This window comes from Henckelia pumila, chromosome 4 (assembly GCF_033568475.1).
Source record: "Henckelia pumila isolate YLH828 chromosome 4, ASM3356847v2, whole genome shotgun sequence".
In the NCBI taxonomy this organism is placed as follows: domain Eukaryota; kingdom Viridiplantae; phylum Streptophyta; class Magnoliopsida; order Lamiales; family Gesneriaceae; genus Henckelia; species Henckelia pumila.
The window spans coordinates 136,108,857-136,127,350 of NC_133123.1; the positions used below are offsets into that span (position 1 = coordinate 136,108,857).

The 18,494-nt window shown below is 35.6% G+C and overlaps 5 protein-coding genes across 7 annotated transcripts; 2 read left to right on the forward strand and 3 right to left on the reverse strand.

Annotated features, from left to right (window-relative positions):
- The first annotated feature begins 168 nt into the window (after positions 1–168).
- LOC140864162 (peptide chain release factor PrfB1, chloroplastic) lies at positions 169–4,122 on the forward strand. Its single transcript, XM_073268114.1, has 6 exons — positions 169–461; positions 972–1,040; positions 1,465–1,685; positions 1,813–2,016; positions 2,993–3,395; positions 3,672–4,122. The coding sequence occupies exons 1-6, from the start codon at positions 257–259 to the stop codon at positions 3,971–3,973; spliced, it is 1,404 nt and encodes a 467-aa protein (XP_073124215.1). The 5' UTR covers positions 169–256; the 3' UTR covers positions 3,974–4,122.
- A 111-nt stretch (positions 4,123–4,233) lies between these two features.
- On the reverse strand, positions 4,234–5,602 carry LOC140861827 (protein BEARSKIN2-like). Its single transcript, XM_073264831.1, has 3 exons — positions 5,431–5,602; positions 5,015–5,313; positions 4,234–4,938 (listed from the first exon to the last, which is right to left on the reverse strand). The coding sequence occupies exons 1-3, from the start codon at positions 5,600–5,602 to the stop codon at positions 4,243–4,245; spliced, it is 1,167 nt and encodes a 388-aa protein (XP_073120932.1). The 3' UTR covers positions 4,234–4,242.
- Positions 5,603–7,900: 2,298 nt separating this feature from the next.
- LOC140894776 (probable beta-1,3-galactosyltransferase 8) lies at positions 7,901–12,178 on the reverse strand. Of its 2 annotated transcripts, none has more exons than XM_073303391.1 (8): positions 12,025–12,178; positions 10,004–10,305; positions 9,618–9,682; positions 9,052–9,515; positions 8,855–8,942; positions 8,633–8,758; positions 8,409–8,518; positions 7,901–8,278 (listed from the first exon to the last, which is right to left on the reverse strand). In XM_073303391.1, the coding sequence occupies exons 2-8, from the start codon at positions 10,268–10,270 to the stop codon at positions 8,130–8,132; spliced, it is 1,269 nt and encodes a 422-aa protein (XP_073159492.1). In that variant the 5' UTR covers positions 10,271–10,305; positions 12,025–12,178; the 3' UTR covers positions 7,901–8,129. The 2 variants fall into 2 exon arrangements, with proteins under 2 accessions (XP_073159492.1, XP_073159491.1); XM_073303390.1 differs by having other exon boundaries at positions 10,004–10,320.
- Positions 12,179–12,809: 631 nt separating this feature from the next.
- LOC140894779 (single-stranded DNA-binding protein WHY2, mitochondrial) lies at positions 12,810–16,157 on the forward strand. The gene is made up of 8 exons (XM_073303394.1): positions 12,810–12,941; positions 13,739–13,854; positions 13,950–14,047; positions 14,144–14,236; positions 14,358–14,452; positions 14,572–14,645; positions 14,891–14,979; positions 15,737–16,157. Exons 1-8 carry the CDS (start codon positions 12,904–12,906, stop codon positions 15,851–15,853), a joined length of 720 nt encoding a protein of 239 aa, XP_073159495.1. The 5' UTR covers positions 12,810–12,903; the 3' UTR covers positions 15,854–16,157.
- Positions 16,158–16,499: 342 nt separating this feature from the next.
- Positions 16,500–18,020, reverse strand: LOC140894778 (phytolongin Phyl1.1-like). 2 transcript variants are annotated; one of them, XM_073303393.1, is made up of 2 exons: positions 17,850–18,020; positions 16,500–17,461 (listed from the first exon to the last, which is right to left on the reverse strand). In XM_073303393.1, the coding sequence occupies exon 2, from the start codon at positions 17,313–17,315 to the stop codon at positions 16,629–16,631; it is 687 nt and encodes a 228-aa protein (XP_073159494.1). In that variant the 5' UTR covers positions 17,316–17,461; positions 17,850–18,020; the 3' UTR covers positions 16,500–16,628. The 2 variants fall into 2 exon arrangements, with proteins under 2 accessions (XP_073159494.1, XP_073159493.1); XM_073303392.1 differs by having other exon boundaries at positions 16,500–18,020.
- Between the last annotated feature and the right edge of the window lie 474 nt (positions 18,021–18,494).

Here is an 18,494-nt window from a genome sequence, read left to right on the forward strand (position 1 = left end):
TTAACTTTAGTATATTTCACACAAAAATTGTTTGCTAAAATTTGCTAATAATTAATAATATTCACACAGTCAAAATAATAATAAAAATAATAATGGCCAACTAAAATAACAATATTATTTGTTTCCTGTGAATTTTTTTTTATTTGTTTAACAAAGTGCGGCCGTATATATCTCGTTCGAAACGGAAATGGTGGCTGGTGCTGGTGGAGCCTAAAATCGGGGATTCAAGTGTCTGTCGTCTTATCTTTTTCTCTCAATGGAGGCATCAGCTGTTGCCCGGCACCCTCTGATTCCGCCCCGGCAGCAACCGTACGCTGACCCAAGATCAATGAATTCTGCGATGTTAATCCCACCATCGCGCCAACTACCCTCAACTCTATCACTCTTCCCCCATTGCTGTTTCAGTCATTCTGCGCGCCGTTCAACATTCTTTAGATTTTCCTCCACTTCTTCTCCGAAAGGCATGCTTTTTCTACTTTTTAGTAATAATATTGCATTATTCATCCATTTGCATCACAGTAATGAAAGGTCCTTTTGTGCAAGATTAGTCGTCAGGACGGGTGCTTGCTTGGGGATAACATTTTTATTGCTTATATTGTAAAAATCGTATCTTTATGAGGTGAATTTTGATGGACTTTTTTCTCCAAACTTCTCTTTCTTAGAGTCTTTTTTTTTTTAAAGAAAAAATGTTGCGCATTTATTTCACTCGGAATCCGAGGGCAGTTTTCTCATTTTCATGTAAAGTTTTGAAATTGTTTAGTGAGGAACAAACTGAAGCAAGCGTACTTCAGTGCTAGTTTTTCAATTTTCCCTGTTTTTTTCCCAGTGCCAATTTTGTTTTAAAAATTTGATTGCTGAACTGTTACATTTAAATTTAAGTTTAGATTTTTCCCCCTGTTTAGATTCAAGTGTTGTTTATGTAAACATAATATCAGTTTTTTCCTGTTTTTGTGCTTGCACATTGCTAACAGATGCGAGAGTAGTATTTGCAACACCTGAAACGGGAGTTAGTATGGAAACAAGTGAATGGGCTGTGCAAGGTAATACTTGTGGATTTGTCTTACTGTTTTTTTAGCCTTTTCTTTGTCCATTTTGGGTTTTTAATATGCAAATGACTAGTGACTTGAATGAGCTGTATGATTGTTAAGTTGCTGGTTATCATAATATTGTGACTCGTACGAGATTTTTGAAAGGATGGGATTTAAGCCAGTGATGTATGGATTTTCAATTTATTTATGATTAAAACTCGTTCTTGATTGAATGAGTGGATATTACAAACTAGGGACACAAGTTCCACTTAAAGTGGGAGGAAAATCTCGATTAGTGTAATCAATTAATTCTCATGAACTAATTGAGACTGTGCTACTTTACCAAGATTTGACATGTGTGTTTCTGCCTAATTTCACTTCATGAATCTAATATTTCTGAACCTGGATCTCGTCATGGATGTTGTATTATTTGTAGACTTCTATACCTTAAGGAAAGAGGTGGAGACTACAGCAGAGCGTGTAGAAGAGATTAGGGCTGCTGCCGGTCTGATAGTGCTAGAGGAAAATCTTGCAGATTTGGAGGAGGCAGCAGCTGATAACTCTCTTTGGGATGATCGTGCCAAGGCTCAGCAGACACTTCAGACACTTACTGATGTTAAAGAGAAAATACAACTTCTCAGTGGTTTCAAAGAACAGGTTTATACTTCCATCTTGTAAATGTATCTATCAATTTTCTCAAAATAGTAGCATAAAATTGTGTACAGAGTATGAGCCTTATTGTGTGCTTTGGACCATATCTGAACTTCGCAAATCACTAGCACAGGTTGAAGAGGCCGAAACAATAGTTAAGCTTACCGAGGAAATGGACTCAATTGACACAGGGCTCCTTGAAGAGGCTGCCAGTATTGTTAAAGAGTTGAGAAAGATGTTGGATCGATTTGAAATCACTCAACTGCTTTCTGGCCCCTATGATAAAGAAGGGGCTGTTGTTTCAATAACAGCTGGTGCAGGGGGGACTGATGCCCAGGTAACCTGAATACCTAATATAAATTCCAAGCTTCTTTCTTCTCTATGATGACAAACCACATTCGCTCTGTCAGTCAGCGAGAGATTGATTAAAATAAGAACTACAAATTAGCTTAAAATTTGATTGCATCTAAACATCTGGTGGAGGTTGATGTCTGCTGCTCAGATACTTCTAACGCATAGAGATTAAACTATATGTGGGAAGGAATGTCTTGAAGGCTCTACATTCTCTTTACATCCTTGATTGTGCGTGAATTTTTCTCATCAGCTCTGGTGTTCTTCCATATAATGCACAAATATCTGCTTATGTTATTTCAGTTGTTTGCCTGAACATAGTCATTGTATATTTCCTCTACAAAATTGAAGTCATTCTTTTGGTTAAATCTCAACCTCAAAGTGTTGATGCCTGATGGCTTGTTGCTAGACTATTTTGGGTGGTTTTATGTTTTTTGGGCTTGGTTGGTAAAGGTTTTCTGTTTACCAACGAACTATATGATAATCACAGGCAGCATTAAGAGAAGCAAGTTATTGCTTCCAGGTCATCATACGGTATGCTACAAATGTTTATTTAATCTTATCATGGTTTATCTTTGTTATTCACTAAAGTAAGATCTCTGAAAATAGGACAGATATTATATATTATTTAATCCACTGTTATTAATTTTATCTAAATCTTTATGATTTTGTAAAATTGTTTCTGGAAATCCGTCTGTCTATCTGGTGTTTCCATGTATAGAACAGGCTTCAAGGTGTCCATTAATTTTTACACTCTTGTTTCTATTTTACTTTATCTACCCAATCCTCTAAAATAGGAGATGCTTCTCCTTATCATTAGTTTATGGATGTCATGTCCACTTCTGTGCAGGAGTTGTTAGAGTTTCTTAACATATAGAATGTCAAAATGGACAAATTTATCTACCATGTGCAAGGACACTTAGCTTATTTTTGTAAAATTTATTTGATAAATTTCAGTGCAGGATTGGGCTGACATGCTTCTCAGGATGTATGTAAGGTGGGGAGAGAAGCAGCGTTACAAGACAAAAGTGGTTGAGAAATCCATGGGGGAAGAAGCTGGGATTAAATCGGCAACTATTGAACTAGAGGGCCGTTATGTTTATGGGTATTTATCTGGTGAGAAAGGAACCCACCGCATTGTCAGACAGTCACCTTTCAATGCCAAAGGCCTTCGTCAAACTAGCTTCTCTGGTGTTGAAGTTATGCCTCTCCTTCCTGAAGAGTCATTGAACGTAGAGATACCCGAAGAAGACTTAGAGATCAGTTTTTCCAGAGCAGGTGGTAAAGGCGGCCAAAATGTAAATAAAGTTGAAAGTGCAGTACGAATTACACACATCCCAACTGGCGTAACTGTCCGTTGCACTGGTCAGTTAAACAGTTATAACTCTTTCGATTAATCCAACATGTAATATAGTTTATTATTCCCTTTTGGAATCAAGTTTGGATCCAGAAAATTTAGATAGGGCTAGCCACTTGATGTATTTTTGGGTAGGAGATTTAAATCAGTGGGTTTTGTTTGTGTGTGTGAGGGGTGATCACCTCCAATTTACCCGAATGGATTCACCACTGGTTGGAATGCCATTTGTGTGAACCAATCTCTTATTCTTAAATCTAATTCTTTGTTTCTTCTTATGCCTGCAGAAGAAAGAAGCCAGCTAGCAAATAAAATCAAAGGTCTGAGCAGATTAAAAGCAAAATTATTGGTGATAGCCATAGAGCAAAGGACAAATGAGATCAAGCAAATTAAAGGTGATATCGTGAAGGCTGAATGGGGACAACAAATACGTAACTATGTATTCCATCCATACAAGTTAGTGAAAGATGTACGGACGGGATACGAGACATCAGATATCGTGTCTGTAATGGATGGCGAGTTAGATCCCTTCATAAAAGCTTACCTCAAGTACAAATACAGTGAATCCGTGGCCAACCAGTCCTCCTAATCAAAGGCACCTGTAGATTAAGTTTTTGTTGTACTCTGATCTAAATCTTGTTGCATTGATTGAATAATTTTTTTGTTCTATTTAGCAGTAATTATGAGATCGATTCGCTCTTCCACGTGTTTTCTTTTTGTATCACGGTGACTGATGAACAATCTAATCTTGTAACCTTCATTAATCAGATCAAGGAGTCCAATACAGACAGATAAATTCGTGGCAACTGATAAGTATATATTTAATGTATGAATTACTGTGAAAATACAGAGAAACAGCTACTTTCCGTAAGCCCAAAAGTCCATTTCACTTCTCGGAGTTAGTTGATTGTTTTGGTCAATGCTGCTGGTGGCAGGATCAATTGTCCCCTGGAAGACATGTCCTTTGGGGGAGACCTCATTGTGATTGTGATGATGTGAATTGAAAGTAGCAATCACGAGGGGATCCCATTCGTTTAAATTAATGTTATAATCTGATTTGCTGGCAGCTGCAGCTTGACGAGCCGACTGAGCGCACCTCTCAATCAAAGATGGGTGCATAGAATGAACCTGGTAACCGATGGAGTCTGCTGCTGATGCATGGATTATGTTCTCGCAGTCGTGATCTTTGTAATGGTTACTAGTACTGCTCATCATTAATTGCTTCTTGTGGTTATTGGAGATGGAGTTCGAAAATTCTAGTTGTGGATATAATTGGTTTAGTGGGGAAGTGGCGGAAACTGGAATAGCTAGAGCATAATTTGGGTCGCTGCAAAGTTCAACCTCTTCCTGCTGCTGCTGCACGTTATACTGATTCATATTTATCATCATAAGATCACTATTCGTGAAGAGGGATCGAGATTGCAGGTTGCAGCTGGTAAATGATGTGATGGCAGTACTCATGTTGAGCGGAGCTTCACTGGTATTGCCTGTACTATCCCCGTCTTTTAACAGGTTCTTCTTCTTGAATACCCGACAAACGACCCATCCATCTTCCTGAAAATGTTCTATATCTTCATTTAGTTAAAAAAGAAAATTACTATTTTCCAGGTTCATACAGCATGTGACTTACATTAGTGGACGTGGATTGAGGGTCTTGATGATCATGATGATGAGGATTATCTTCGAGCCGATACTCATGCATAATCCAGTCGGTTTTTTGCCCATGCGGAGCTCTACCACGGTAGAACACCAAGGTTTTTCTCATCCCAATCTTACTCAAGTTGTTTCTTATACATTTGTCTCTGCCGGTGGCTTTCCAGAATCCAGCACTCGTCGCTCTGTTCGTCCGAGAACCGGTTGGATATTTCCTATCCTTGTGACTGAAAAAGTACCAGTCGTTCTGTGGAGTTGATCCTATCTTACACCTCTCTGCACATTCATATTAATTTGTCCAAGCAAAAAAAGAAAGTACTGAGTAGTACTGATCATTTCATGCATATATATAAGAATTAATATTGGTGCATGCGTAAATTCTTACGTACGTACCTTGTAGTTCCCATGGCTCAATCTTATTCAAATCAACTTCTCTGATAACATCCATGTCAAACTTCTGAAACGAGACCTTCTTCTTCAAGTAGAAGTGCAGAAGCTCTTCATCTGTTGGGTGGAACCGGAATCCGGGCGGAACTCCACCACGTCCCGACGACGATGAACCCATTGTATTAATCTTAATAAAGTTATCTGATTTATATATTATATGGTCTCTATTGAAATTGCATGCATATACTTCACTCGTGCATTAGCTACAGCGTTACCGTTCATTAGCTTAATTTATTTGTGTGGACAAGGTGGGATTGTATATATATATATATTTGTAGTGTGATCGAAACAAAAAGTTGACGGCCGGTGACGCCGCCGTCGGGTCTGCCCTAAAGCTGACGTAAAACGCAAGTCAAAGGAATTCTCGTATTAGTTATTAATACACTTTGTTAATTCATACAGCTGTGATCCCACGTACATATGCGTACATGATACATACAATTTATTTTATTTTATTTTGAATCTATACATACAATTTATTCAAATTCAATTTCACGCATTATAGCATATATCAGATTTAACTTACTTCTATTACAGATTATCTAAATTTGAAATTTATTCTAAAATTATATATTTTAAAGTATATAATTATATGCGTGTAAGTTAACATACGCGCGGCATGTTAAACCTCAAAATCTTATGATCCTTAAAAATCTATATATATAATTTATATAAAAAAATACAAAACTCTTTAAATTAACTGAATACAAACAAAATCATAAAATATAAATTTTCTTTACGTAAATATTTTCTATGAAAGAGTATTTATCGATCAATATAATTATATACAGAGTAATGATGCTCCAGTGTACGTATTAGTATATTAAAAGTAAAATCTTATTCTCAATTTATTCTATTGTATATCGTAGTTTAACTTATACTGCAACTTTTTATATTAAATCTATTAATCGTAAACTACAATAGAAAATTCATATAACACACGCACAAAAAACATTAAAATACAAAACACATGTATCGGGTATATATGGTGTATGTGATAAAGTTGTAAAGTCAAAACTCAATTGTGTTTTTTAAAGTTTTATAATTACAATTTACAATCTAATTAATATAATTAATGATGCATGCATGAATATATTCATATTGTACAATTAATTAAATCCAATTAGGAGCTGTCCCAAGCTAGGGCATGCATACATAAATTAACTGATTGAGTGTACATATTTTGATCAATCGTAAAGCAAGCTGCTAGGCCAAGGTGGAAAAAATAAGACAGCTGCTAACCTCTTGGAATTATCATTAATAAATTACGTTCAAACTGCATATTAGAACGTAATTATATATATAGTGAAAATTAAAGCTAGGGTTACGAGGATATATAACAGTTTCGAGACGACTTCGCCATGGCTCGGGATCTGCACATGTAGGGATATTGACTTTAGGAAGTTTCAGATTAACAACATTTGATTAAGTTGCAAGCATTAATGTTAATTTATTAGTGTTATATATTAGTTTAAATATCATCTGTATTTAAGTACTAGCTCAGACATATCAACCATCGTAAAATGAATATATAGCACATATATACGTAGAAATTAATGATCGATACCTAATTTCTTGTGAACTGCGGAGAACATAAAATCCTTTTTTTTTTACCTCTGCGATTGTTATAATCGGGTCTGGAACCGAAGACTTATTGTCTTACACGCTACGAGCCATCGGCTAGAGAATATAAAATCCTGACATATGCAACGTTATTCTCTGGTCACTTTTATTTTTTACTTTTCTCCATTTTGGGTTGAATTTTTGCCCCAAAACATCTCAAATGAGTGCATATGATGACCCATTATTGACTCGTGATAAATAGACATTCTATGGTTGATGTTTAAATCAACCCCATATAGAATAAAGATATCAACATATTTAATCTGTTAATTTCCTAAATTGGCCCAAGGTATTCCAAATCGGAGTTTGGTAAATTCATTCATTCCGAATGATCAGCCGGTCATGATTTAGAATTTTCTTTTTGTTGGAGTGCAATAATTGTTTCTATTGGAAGAACGGTCGAACTATGACACTTGATGAGCTGCTGTACTATTTAAAATATTTGAGTTGCACGGTCGAACCATGGCTCTTGGACTGCGGTACGGTTTAAAATATTTGAGTTGTATCATTACCACCAGCTATAGTTTTGATAAAGCGGCAGACGCTCGGTCTTACAAATAATATCAAAGTCAATTCATGGGTTCAATTCTCATTGATTGCAAGGAGTGTAATTATTGGGAGGAAGATTGACGTTCGAGTGCAATAATTTTCTCTGCTGCTGGTAGAGTGGTCGAACCATGACGCTTGGGCTGCTGTGCGGTTTAAAAGATTTGGGTTGCAACTTAAAGATTTGAGTTACGTTGAACCATTACCATTAACTATAGTTTTTGGTAAAGTGACAAGCGCTCACTGCTACAGTTTTTTAAACTATTTTTTGAGGATATATATTTGTTCAAAATCCAAACACACCAGAGTTTTAAAACTAAATCAAAATCAGAAACTTAACAAAGTTACACAAAATAATTATAATGGTTGCTGTCACACTCATGATCGACTCACGTACGGATTCGTATGGGGGGTTTATTGAGCATGCAATATATACTTGGTTCATATATATGATATATGAATCAAGAACTAGCTAGCTAGAGATGAACATTCCACACAGCTGCGTCGCCTTCTCCGCATGCACCGTGCACTTGTTTCATCTGCTCCACAGAATTGCACACGCCGCTGCATTTCCAATCAAACGAAGCCACACAAAGGTTCCCCGCATCCGACTTCCATTTGCACTCTACGAATTAAATACCAAGAGCCGGAGGGGAGTGTTAAAAAAAGAATTTATTTATATAGTCTCGACGACCAATGATCGATAACCATTAATAGATTTACATTGCGAGTGAGTAATGAGACATGTGAAGTACCTGGAGGAGTTCCACAACACATGGATCGCTCGTCTACATGTTGGACTTCCAAACCAATCAACCAGGAACCCAGCGAAACATCCTCGTTCGCGTATCGATGCAATATAGCCCTGTTTATTTGCATACATATATACATAATCCTAGATACGTACACATGATGCATATATATAATATTCAAAAAGGGTAAGATAATATAATTAACGTAGCATGCCTGCATGACTTACGAATTGATGGAGATATAAGTTGCCAGGTCCTTGGATATGGCATAGATTTGACCCGTCGCATGCCTGAAATATTTGTTACCTTCTTCCCCAAATTTCAAGAACTCGGGCTCGTGATATTTTAATCCTCTACGCAGAAAAAATAGCCAAATTATTTATATATATATACTTGTAACTATGCTACCTAAATTATATAAGTGATTAAGATGAATTATGTCAAATTACTTCTGAGATAGCACTGGCCCGGACTTCATGCAGCCAATGTATATTCTTGGTCTTGATCTGTGCTTCGCAAGCGTGCTCACTAACATTCCTGCAGATAAATAATGTAAGAATTAATTTTAGTGAACATGATTTAATTACAATATATGTTTTACATAGAATTATAAGTAGTAAGTACCATAAATTAATTAAAATCTCACCTAAATTTACATGAACATCATCGTCCACCTTAACATAAAAATCTGCATCCCAGATTGTGACAGCCCTTGAGAAAAACAACCTGGTTTTCGTGGAAAGCTCGTGATAGCCCTCGACGTGGTCCAGTCGGAAAAAGTCTCCGTGCTCGGCATCCTCAGCGTCGATGGCTCGATCTAGAACTCCCCCAGGCATGGCACTGTGACCTATCACGAATCGTATAACTATCCCTTTGTTCTTCTCCAGTTTCTTCAGTTTATCTCCTCTAAGCATCCATGTGTCTCGAAGCGAGTCCCTTCGTTTCTTGCTGCTGAAAGCGGTATTTATTCCTATAACAACAAAAGCCTTGCGCGGTGTGGTACTGTGGTTTGATGATGCGGGATATAGTCCATCCACTGTACTCGAAATCTTGCTCGTTCGGGCTGCCGCTAGCTCCATCTCTAATGTTGATATGGTTTTATCTAGTGCTCTGTTGATTATAATATGCACATATTTACGCATGTTTTTGAATTTTAAATCAAATCCCAGAAAAAAAAAACACATGACTAATAGGTACGTTGCCAAAACTTACTGGATAGCTTCATGTGTCTTCATCACCTCTCCCATGACATCTCTAGACTTCGACTCCACCAATTTCTAATTCAAACAAACATGATCTCATCATCCAATATTACGTAAAATCTTTCTAATCAGAGGAAAGAAATTAACAATTACACAGCCAGTGGATAGCGGCAATCGATTTATTTTTTTGAAAAAAAAAATAATAAGAAAGGCAAAACTAATCTATATATATATATATGTACTCGCAGGAGTATTTCGTGATACCTATAAGGGCACTACCATCATGATAAATCTAAAAGTGATCATTTATCAATACATGCACATATATTGATAAATGTCAACCGTTAGAAGTATGTCAAGGCAGTGCTCTTACGGGTAGTATCTAACTATTCGTACCCGCATGTGCTCGTGTTCATTAGTAGCAGCATCCAGCTTGTCTTGCAGATGATTATGGGGGATGATATTAGGGATCAAGTGATGCGCTGCGTATGATTCGGCATGGCGTGGCCTAGTCTGTGTGGTGAATAATGATCCTGCAAGAAAGCTTGCGAGACAGAAAGCAAAGATAACCTTGGCTGAAACTGACTTCCCTCTCATTTTCTTGATATTGTTGTTGCTACTGGCACTGCTCAACAACTGCGACGACGAAAAAATCGACACCATCTATGTCAGCAACCCGACGTCTGCGGTGTGGTTTTCTGCATAAACAACAACTGAATGGGGTATATATATATGAATTCAAAGTCGTGTCCAATTAGTATACCAAGGTAAAAAAAAAAAAAAAAAAAAATCTAACATGCATATATACTTGCAAATTAGAAATAATGATATCAATTATTAATAAAAAGCTAGCTAGCTTGCTGTATTGAGCAAATGTTGGTAGCCATAAATTAAAAACTTTGGCTATTAATAGCTATGCATGCAATTGATGGAAGTATATTTTGTAAAACATGTCATGTCGGGAGAGTGTGTGATGTTGATGGGAGCAATCAAACTCAATGCATCTATGTTATAAGTAAATCAAATTTAATTAAAGAGCCAATTAGAGTTAAGGTAGTACTGGACAAGAATTCATATTTTTTAGGGTGTAATATTTTCAAATATATATATATATACTAAAAATTCACACAGAATTTACTTTTTTAGGAAAAATTATTAAAATCAATTTATGAGTTGGACCATTTCGAATTTTATTATTTTAAGTAGCCAAAATTTGATCTAATTTATATAATAATTATAATTAGTTTTTTTTCCCATCTAATTAGCCTCTTTTTTTTTTTTTTTTTTTTGGCCTTGGCTAGTCATGTGTTACGAAGAGAAAATACTTCGTAGTATTCGTAAATACTACGAAGAAAAAATTAAACCAAATTTGAAATATATATATATATATATATATATATATGCGCCATTAAGAATAAATTTTTACTAAAGGATATACACCCAAAATAGCATAATTTATCAGACAAATTGGTATAATTTAGTTTTTTTTAAAAAAAATAATTAATTAATTTGGTTTGGTTCGATTGGTTGGGGAATTTATCAGATAAAGAGTTTTCTGCTAACTTCTCAACAAATAAAAGAATATGCAAAGGAATTTTTGTCCAAAATTTTTAAATTGAGAGTGTAAGTAAAACCCACTTTCCCTAATTATAAACATTAATATTCCGTTTGAATAATCACTTTAAAAACATTTAAATTATGTGTTCGGATAAGATTTTTGTTTTAAAAAATTTTAAAAATATTTTGTAAAAAAAGTTTTCTCCCGATATGGTTTTTAATGATCAATTGAGATGTTTTTTTTAATGTTTACAGAAGTGAAGACAAATGATGAAAATCAAAACATATTACTTTTAAATTGTGTAAAAATTTCAATCAATAGTTAAGGAAACACATATACATATTTGATCTTATAACAACTTTAAAACATTTTGTAATTAAAAATTTTGTAAAAGCACTTTTATAAAAATATCTTATAAGTAATTCTATTCTCCAAACATTAGATGGGCACGTTAGGTGGATAGCATAACAAAACTCTAATTCTAATAACGAACATATACCAAAAATGCATTACATTCAATAAATTAACAAAAATAACACCTAGCTAGCTAATTAAGCGAGTATCAAATATGGAATTGCCATATGCAATGTCAAGAGGATTCAATCATCTAGTGAACGAATGACAGTCATTATTGACTAATAAATGATGATTGAGATCATCCTCACTTAGAAATTTCTCGTCTACAAACAAACCATTCAGATGTGATCTAACTATAATCGCCTCTAGTGGTGTAATGACATATTACAAAAACCTCTCCAGTACAGAGATCTATGGTTCGAACTTCGGCTAAAAACGAAAAATTTATCAGTATCAAAGAAAAATATATAAAAAATTATGTAAACGGAGATTGATTGTATACCTGGTGAAGATGACATGAAAAATCACGAGGATGGGATAATAACAAATGAATGTGAAAAAAATGTCACTTTTTTTATATATAAATAGTTTTACAGATACATATAATTGGAAGCAAATTTAGTTTGCTTCATCAAGCATCAGACGTGACACTTGCCTTTTATTTTATTTTATTTTATGATAAGAAGAAGCAGTGGAGATGAAATTTTAAGGGTACGTTTTGCTTGCAAACGGTGGCAGTTCAATCATGTGGTTCTTATGTTTCAACAAACTGTGATGCAAATTTCAAATTTCGCTCTAATTTTTTTTTTTTTGTTACATGCTTTCATTTCAATTTTTTTCCCAAAATACAAAAAAGATCATTACAATTTGAAATAAATTTTAAGCAAATTAATTAATAGCTCTAATGAATATATTTTGGATTATCTACTGCAAGTAATTAATGTTTTTAATTAATATATGTTGATGATAATATAAATATATATTATCACAATTTTTAATTAATCAATTTCAGTTTCAATAAAAATAAATTAAATTAATTTTTTTCATGTTATAATAAAATTTTAGATGATGCAATTGGTGATAAGTGCATGTTGTGTACCAGCGAAGGGTTAACCTGTCTTAACCATGGACCTTGGACCTTGTTGGGAGGTTAAACGAGGATCGGAAAGGCCCAAAATGGGATTCGGCCCAAATATTATAACATATAATGGAGGCCCAAAATTGACACTATATAATTGGGGGCCCGAAATGGAGTTTGACAAAGATTTCGAAGTGCAGTGTCTAGTATACTGTATACTGTCTTTATAAATTCTCCGAGCAACGGAGAGAGAGAGGAGAGGAAATTCAAATTCGAGTCTCAAAGTTTCTTTGTCTGGTCGCCATGTTCAAGCTGCCGAGGCTGCTTCGGCTCTGCTCAAGGTAATATACCTAAGGAAACCTTCTGCAATCTCAATCCTTCTCACTGCGTTTGCTGCTCCATGTTAATCTCTGCGTACTGTTAATTTTCTTTCGAAACTTGAGCTGAGAAGAGTAGCTCATTCAATATCATGTGAGAACCCCTAATTTAAGTCGTGGTTTATGGGATGCTTTTTATTTTAGTTGGTCGGTGTAATCTTGCATCGATCTTGGGGTTTATGGTTTTAGGATGAAAGGGTTTACTTTTGAGAGGATGGTTTGTTTTCCAGTGTAATGGGCCCTTTTATGTTCGTATCCGTAACACAGCCACTCATCCAGATAACATTCGGAAAAATGGGGGGCATTTCGTTTTGGAGCATCCCAAGTTTAAGCTGGGTGGATAGTGTGAACGTGAGCTGCTTTATTAAGTTTTTTTAGCAACTTTATTTATGTGGGTATGAATATAACTAGTTCTAAATATTTTAAAAAGGGTTGTGAATTCGTGTACTCAAGTAGCCAATACATTCTTATATTTGTAAACATGAGTCACTTAGGTGATAGTTTGCCTTATTTCTTATAGAGGTCGAAGGTGGTGGAAGTTCTAATAACTGGGTCATGCTGGAAGTCTAAATACTTTTGGATTTTACTTTCTGGTTCATCTTAAATATTTTATTAAAAATTGATATCGTGGGAGTCACTCCTTTAGTTTAGTAGGTTTTGATGTTCAGTTAGTAGTTAATGAGCAATGTTTTTTTGGCTCTACTGTTTTGGAAAATAAATGCTTCTCCTGAAGTGATTGTTGTGTCTTGTTTATGGAACAGGGATTCTGTACCCATGAAGGGTTTGTTCCAGGATCCTTCCAATGACTTCAAACTTTTGCGTAGCATGTCGTCTCAGCCTGGCATGTCCGCGTCTATATCAAGTTCTTTGCGTGATGGTAACGGACGTTTACGTCATAAGTTCAATTTTTTCTTGTTTACTTTGGTTTAATCCATCTTTCTGGTCATTGTGTTTTGTTTTCTTTCCCTTCAGGAAAGTCCACAGCTAAAATATTCGCCCCCTATTCAATTTACAAGGGCAAAGCTGCACTTTCTGCTGACCCTCTTCTGCCAACATTCAGTAAATTAGAAGTACGAAGTCAGATAACTAAATGTTCCTGTTTTATTCTCCCCATCAAGATCACTATTTTTTCTCTGTAGTTGTATAAAATACTGTATTTTTGGTAGTCTGGAGGTCTTAAAGTGGATCGGCGAGGAGTTATTATGTTGACACTGTGGCCTGCTATTGGAGAGCGCAAATATGATTGGGATAAGAGACAGGTAGTTTTTATGATATTTGGTGACTTTGTGATTTCACCCCTTATATCTCACCTTAAGTGCCATACGTGGATGTTGTTTTAATATTATGGGCCTTCTCTTACTATTTTAATGTATATTCTAGAAATTTGCCTTGTCAGCGACAGAAGTCGGATCCTTGATCAGTTTGGGTTCGAAAGATTCCTGTGAGTTTTTCCATGATCCATCAATGCTATCAAGGTTGATTTCCTTGCTTGGTTCTTAATATGAACTTTTTCATGATATGTTGTTCCCTGTATTTTGACCACATCTGTTTTACCTGATTTATGGTAAGTTTAATTCAGTTGCTTTATCCTCAGTAATGCAGGTCAAGTTAGAAAGAGCTTATCGATTAAGGCACATGCGGATGGCAGTGGTTACTTCGTTTCCCTAAGTGAGTATCCTCTTCATCATAATGTTGTAACAAATATGATATATTCATGTTTATGAGCATTTTAATTAAGGTCAACTGGGGTTGCATGGTCCTGATCCTCCATGGTAAGTGTGTCAACTCGGTTCTCACGGTCCCGAGTGAAAATGGCAATAACTGTCAGTACTACTTTTTTTAATCGTGAATTACTGAATATCCTCTGGAAAACCCTATTGACCCTTAACTGTCTCTCTCAATTTTGGTCTCAGATGTTGTCAACAATACCCTCAAAACGAATGACCGGCTTGTTGTTCCTGTTACCACTGCTGAATTTGCAGTAATGAGAACAGCATTCACCGTAAGATGTTAACTTATCAATATTTTTGTTGTTTCTTGGTTTGTATTCTGGTAATTGGAGCCCTTGCATTTTGCAAAGAAAGGTAATTATGATTTCCTTCTGATTAAGGATGACGCAAATACTCATGCATTTCTTTATTGCTATTAGATCAGATCACTGGCAAACATATCCAAAATCTTTAGTGTTTCCTTTCTGGATCACAGAACTTGTATCCTTCCATCGCTATTTTTGGGTTATTAAGAGAGATACAAGTTTTATGGATTGGATTGGTATCTATTGATATTTTCAATCATCAAATGCTAGCTTGATTTTATTGAAAAAATACCACTAATGAAAGTATGACATATAGAAGAAGACAGTTATTCAATCATTAAATGTTAGCTTTAATGGAACTTTAACTTGTAGCTGTCCTTTTTAAACGTGTTTTGAGTGTAATAGAAAGGTTAGACATTGTTAGGTTCGATTGTTTCGAGTGTTAAAGAACGAGCTAGAACAAATGAGAAGTACTTGATAATTACTGCTAGCTACAGATAAGCATGAAAACTTGTTGACTATATGCATTGAGTAGTGGATCATGAAATTAGCTCTTGATTGTCATAGCCTGTGGTAGCTTTCACTTGCCTAATTCCAATCGTTCACTGCAACATAAGAAAACTATTAGTTCGTTTGTTAAAGTTATTATTCATGGACACGCTCTCATAGGCCTGTCCACATCACTCACGCATATATGTGTTTCCCTTTGGTGTTGTGCTTGCAGTTTGCTTTGCCTCATATCATGGGATGGGATAAATATATCAACCAGCATCGCCAGAGTGCCAATGTGAGTCCACCAAAGGTGGTTCCTGAGTTTATGGATTCAGAGTGGGATAGATGAATTTCTCTACATGCTTGCAATCATCCCCGTGTATGTTCTCTAGCTTCTTGAGCCGGACGGCTACTTTCTACCAATTACTCCTGGCTGTGTTCAACATCTTGCAAACTGATTTTGGTCAGAAATCGTGGCGTGCTTCTATATAGAAGAAATTTTCTGAATACTATTACTCTTTGTTTGCAGTAATTAAGAAGCAGATCAGTAGTCAAATGTTGTATGGTTTAATACTATTTAGATCCTTTCTGCCATGAACGGAATTACAAGGTTTTAGTTGCCTAATGCCATTTGGCGTATAAGCTTTCATTTTCGCTGTGGCGTACTGATCCTTCCATAATTATCACAAAATTAGCCAAGTGCGAGCCAACTTGGTCAAAGGTCAAGATTAATAGAAGCTTTCACCAAGTCCATGTGTTAGCAAGCTTCTATTTTGTTATTCTCATAAGCTCTGAACAATCGCACTCGAACATGGCACATACCTCCACTTTGTTATTACCGATATTACTGCAATAGGATAAGCAGCACGCCTGCCGCAGGTAATGGGAATAATGGGATGCATAGATTGGATTACAATAAAATGTCACCGTGAATAGTCGACCATAACAAGCCAATTATTATGCCTCCAAAATCATTTATAAACTGAAAATGCACGCAAAACAACTTCACAAGCCTATTTAATGCAAGCCTGAAAACACAATTTTGGTAACAGTACAATATACAATCCAAAACCTGAATTATGAGACACGATGCACCTCCAGTTGGACATCAAAGAAGCAAATGGTCAGCTAATGCACTTTGTGCCATGACATATAAACAACCAAATCACAAAGAGAACAACACAAATTGCAGCATCAATGGCAAGAACAATTCTTACTTGCCTGCACCACTTTTTATGTAGATTTTGGGAACTCGACCTAATCCTTGCTGTGTTCAAATCCTTCCGCAATGGAGAAGCTAAATCTCTGGCTCCTCCTTGATGGATAGAATCCAGATCTCCCGACTCGACATTCACCACTCTTTCAATGGATCTCCTATGCTCCTCTATCTCAATATCTCCTCTCACAGAAATTACATGATCCTTCGACGCCTTCTTTTTCTTCTTCTCTTGTTTGTTCAACTTCCCAAGTAAAGGGGCTTTAGAGGAAGAACCACCTTCAATGTGCTTGTGTTCATTGGTGATATTACAAATTGGTGAAGGAGCATTTTCTGCTGGCCTTAGAGTAACAGTCTCGGAGATAGAATGAACCAATTGAGAAACAACCGGAAGCAATTGCTCCTGCAGACGGAGTGTGCTGGAATTCATAAAGCCTCTGCTAAAAGAACCACCACCCCTCTTAGCCACCCTCCTGAATTCATCCCTCAACTTGTTTAGAAACCTTAAAACTCCCGAGTTGCCAACACATTCACTTGCTACCGCAAAATAAACATAAACACCATCCATCAAGAAACCGAAAGTCCTTCGATCCATGGTTTGAAAATACCATTTGTGATACGGAGGCGTCCTCTCCACGCAGAGTGCAGCCAAATTTTCTATCTCATGGTCGCCACCATTATTATATTTGAATAAAAATTGACCACCCTTTGATATGCAGCAATAAGAAACAGAATCTCGAACTGCAGCCATTTGTATGTAGCGATAAGATCAAACCCGTCTCAGAAGTCAAATGGGTCGAACATACAAGAAAGACATCGAATTGCCATGAAAGTGAGTGTTGGATTTCAATATATCTTAGATAAATTTTTGGTAAAATTGGTGACTGCAGACACGTTAATCACTGAGGCCAAACTCTAGATGGTAGAGAACTGAAATCCGATCGCCTAACTAGCAAAACAATTTGTCAATTCCCCTCTCTTTAAGTCAATAATGAAGTCTCACAATTTTCTCAGAGACGTGTAGATGAAATCGAACGAGTCAACGGAGCCATCAGCCAATCATCACGATTATTTCACAGAAAACCCAATTCAAAAGTTCAAATCTTGGATAAAATCACAGCAAGTTTACCTTAAATTGAAGCTCCGGAGTGTCTGCACTACAGGTAGGTTTTCCATTACTAATCGGGCAGATATAGTGAATTGAAGAAGTCAGAGGAATGGTGATTTTGGTGGAGCTGCAGAAGAAGACGATGATGGGATCATGAGTGGATTTTACATTGACCCATTCCAAAGTCTTCCGTATTTAAGTAATATAAATAATTTTATCTTCTTTTATTTTTTTAGTGAAAGAATATTTATTCCTAATCATGAAATAAATTTTTAGTTGTATTCAAATGCCAATCGAAGAAGCAACTCGTCCATAATCAAGGGACTTTGTCTTTAAATAAGTTATTAAATGATTTATAGATCATAAACAGATGATGAATCAGAAGTGGTTAATTTTTTTATTTTTTATTTTTTATTTTTTTGAGAAGAGAAGTGGTTAATTTTTTAGAACACAAATGAAAAATTAAAAACCAAAATTATGTAGTATTTGATAAATAAATTATTTTAATACTAACTTTTTGTCAAAGTATAACAAATTTTAGATCTCAATCAAATTAAACAAATGCTAACTCATAATCTGGTTTAATAAACACACAAAATCTATATTTTTTTAAGCCAATAACCAGTAGTCAATTAATGGTAGGGAGTGTTCGAGTATTGAGGTAAA

What these genes read in the sequence shown, in the direction of transcription:
- LOC140894778 (XM_073303392.1), bottom strand. Translation starts at nt 17,471, where the DNA reads ATGGCTGCAGTTCGAGATTCTGTTTCTTATTGCTGCATATCAAAGGGT.
- LOC140864162 (XM_073268114.1), top strand. Translation starts at nt 257, where the DNA reads ATGGAGGCATCAGCTGTTGCCCGGCACCCTCTGATTCCGCCCCGGCAG. An exon ending in TCAGTGGTTTCAAAGAACAG is followed by an intron (nt 1,686 to 1,812) that starts GTTTATACTTCC and finishes TCACTAGCACAG; the next exon opens with GTTGAAGAGGCCGAAACAAT. An exon ending in CAGGGGGGACTGATGCCCAG is followed by an intron (nt 2,017 to 2,992) that starts GTAACCTGAATA and finishes ATTTCAGTGCAG; the next exon opens with GATTGGGCTGACATGCTTCT.
- LOC140894776 (XM_073303391.1), bottom strand. Translation starts at nt 10,270, where the DNA reads ATGGTGTCGATTTTTTCGTCGTCGCAGTTGTTGAGCAGTGCCAGTAGC. An exon ending in ACTTATATCTCCATCAATTC is followed by an intron (nt 8,519 to 8,632) that starts GTAAGTCATGCA and finishes GCAAATAAACAG; the next exon opens with GGCTATATTGCATCGATACG. An exon ending in GTGTTGTGGAACTCCTCCAG is followed by an intron (nt 8,279 to 8,408) that starts GTACTTCACATG and finishes TTTAATTCGTAG; the next exon opens with AGTGCAAATGGAAGTCGGAT.
- LOC140894779 (XM_073303394.1), top strand. Translation starts at nt 12,904, where the DNA reads ATGTTCAAGCTGCCGAGGCTGCTTCGGCTCTGCTCAAG. An exon ending in ATCAAGTTCTTTGCGTGATG is followed by an intron (nt 13,855 to 13,949) that starts GTAACGGACGTT and finishes CTTTCCCTTCAG; the next exon opens with GAAAGTCCACAGCTAAAATA. An exon ending in ATGATTGGGATAAGAGACAG is followed by an intron (nt 14,237 to 14,357) that starts GTAGTTTTTATG and finishes TGTATATTCTAG; the next exon opens with AAATTTGCCTTGTCAGCGAC.
- LOC140861827 (XM_073264831.1), bottom strand. Translation starts at nt 5,602, where the DNA reads ATGGGTTCATCGTCGTCGGGACGTGGTGGAGTTCCGCCCGGATTCCGG. An exon ending in TGAGCCATGGGAACTACAAG is followed by an intron (nt 5,314 to 5,430) that starts GTACGTACGTAA and finishes ATGAATGTGCAG; the next exon opens with AGAGGTGTAAGATAGGATCA. An exon ending in CTCAATCCACGTCCACTAAT is followed by an intron (nt 4,939 to 5,014) that starts GTAAGTCACATG and finishes GAACATTTTCAG; the next exon opens with GAAGATGGATGGGTCGTTTG.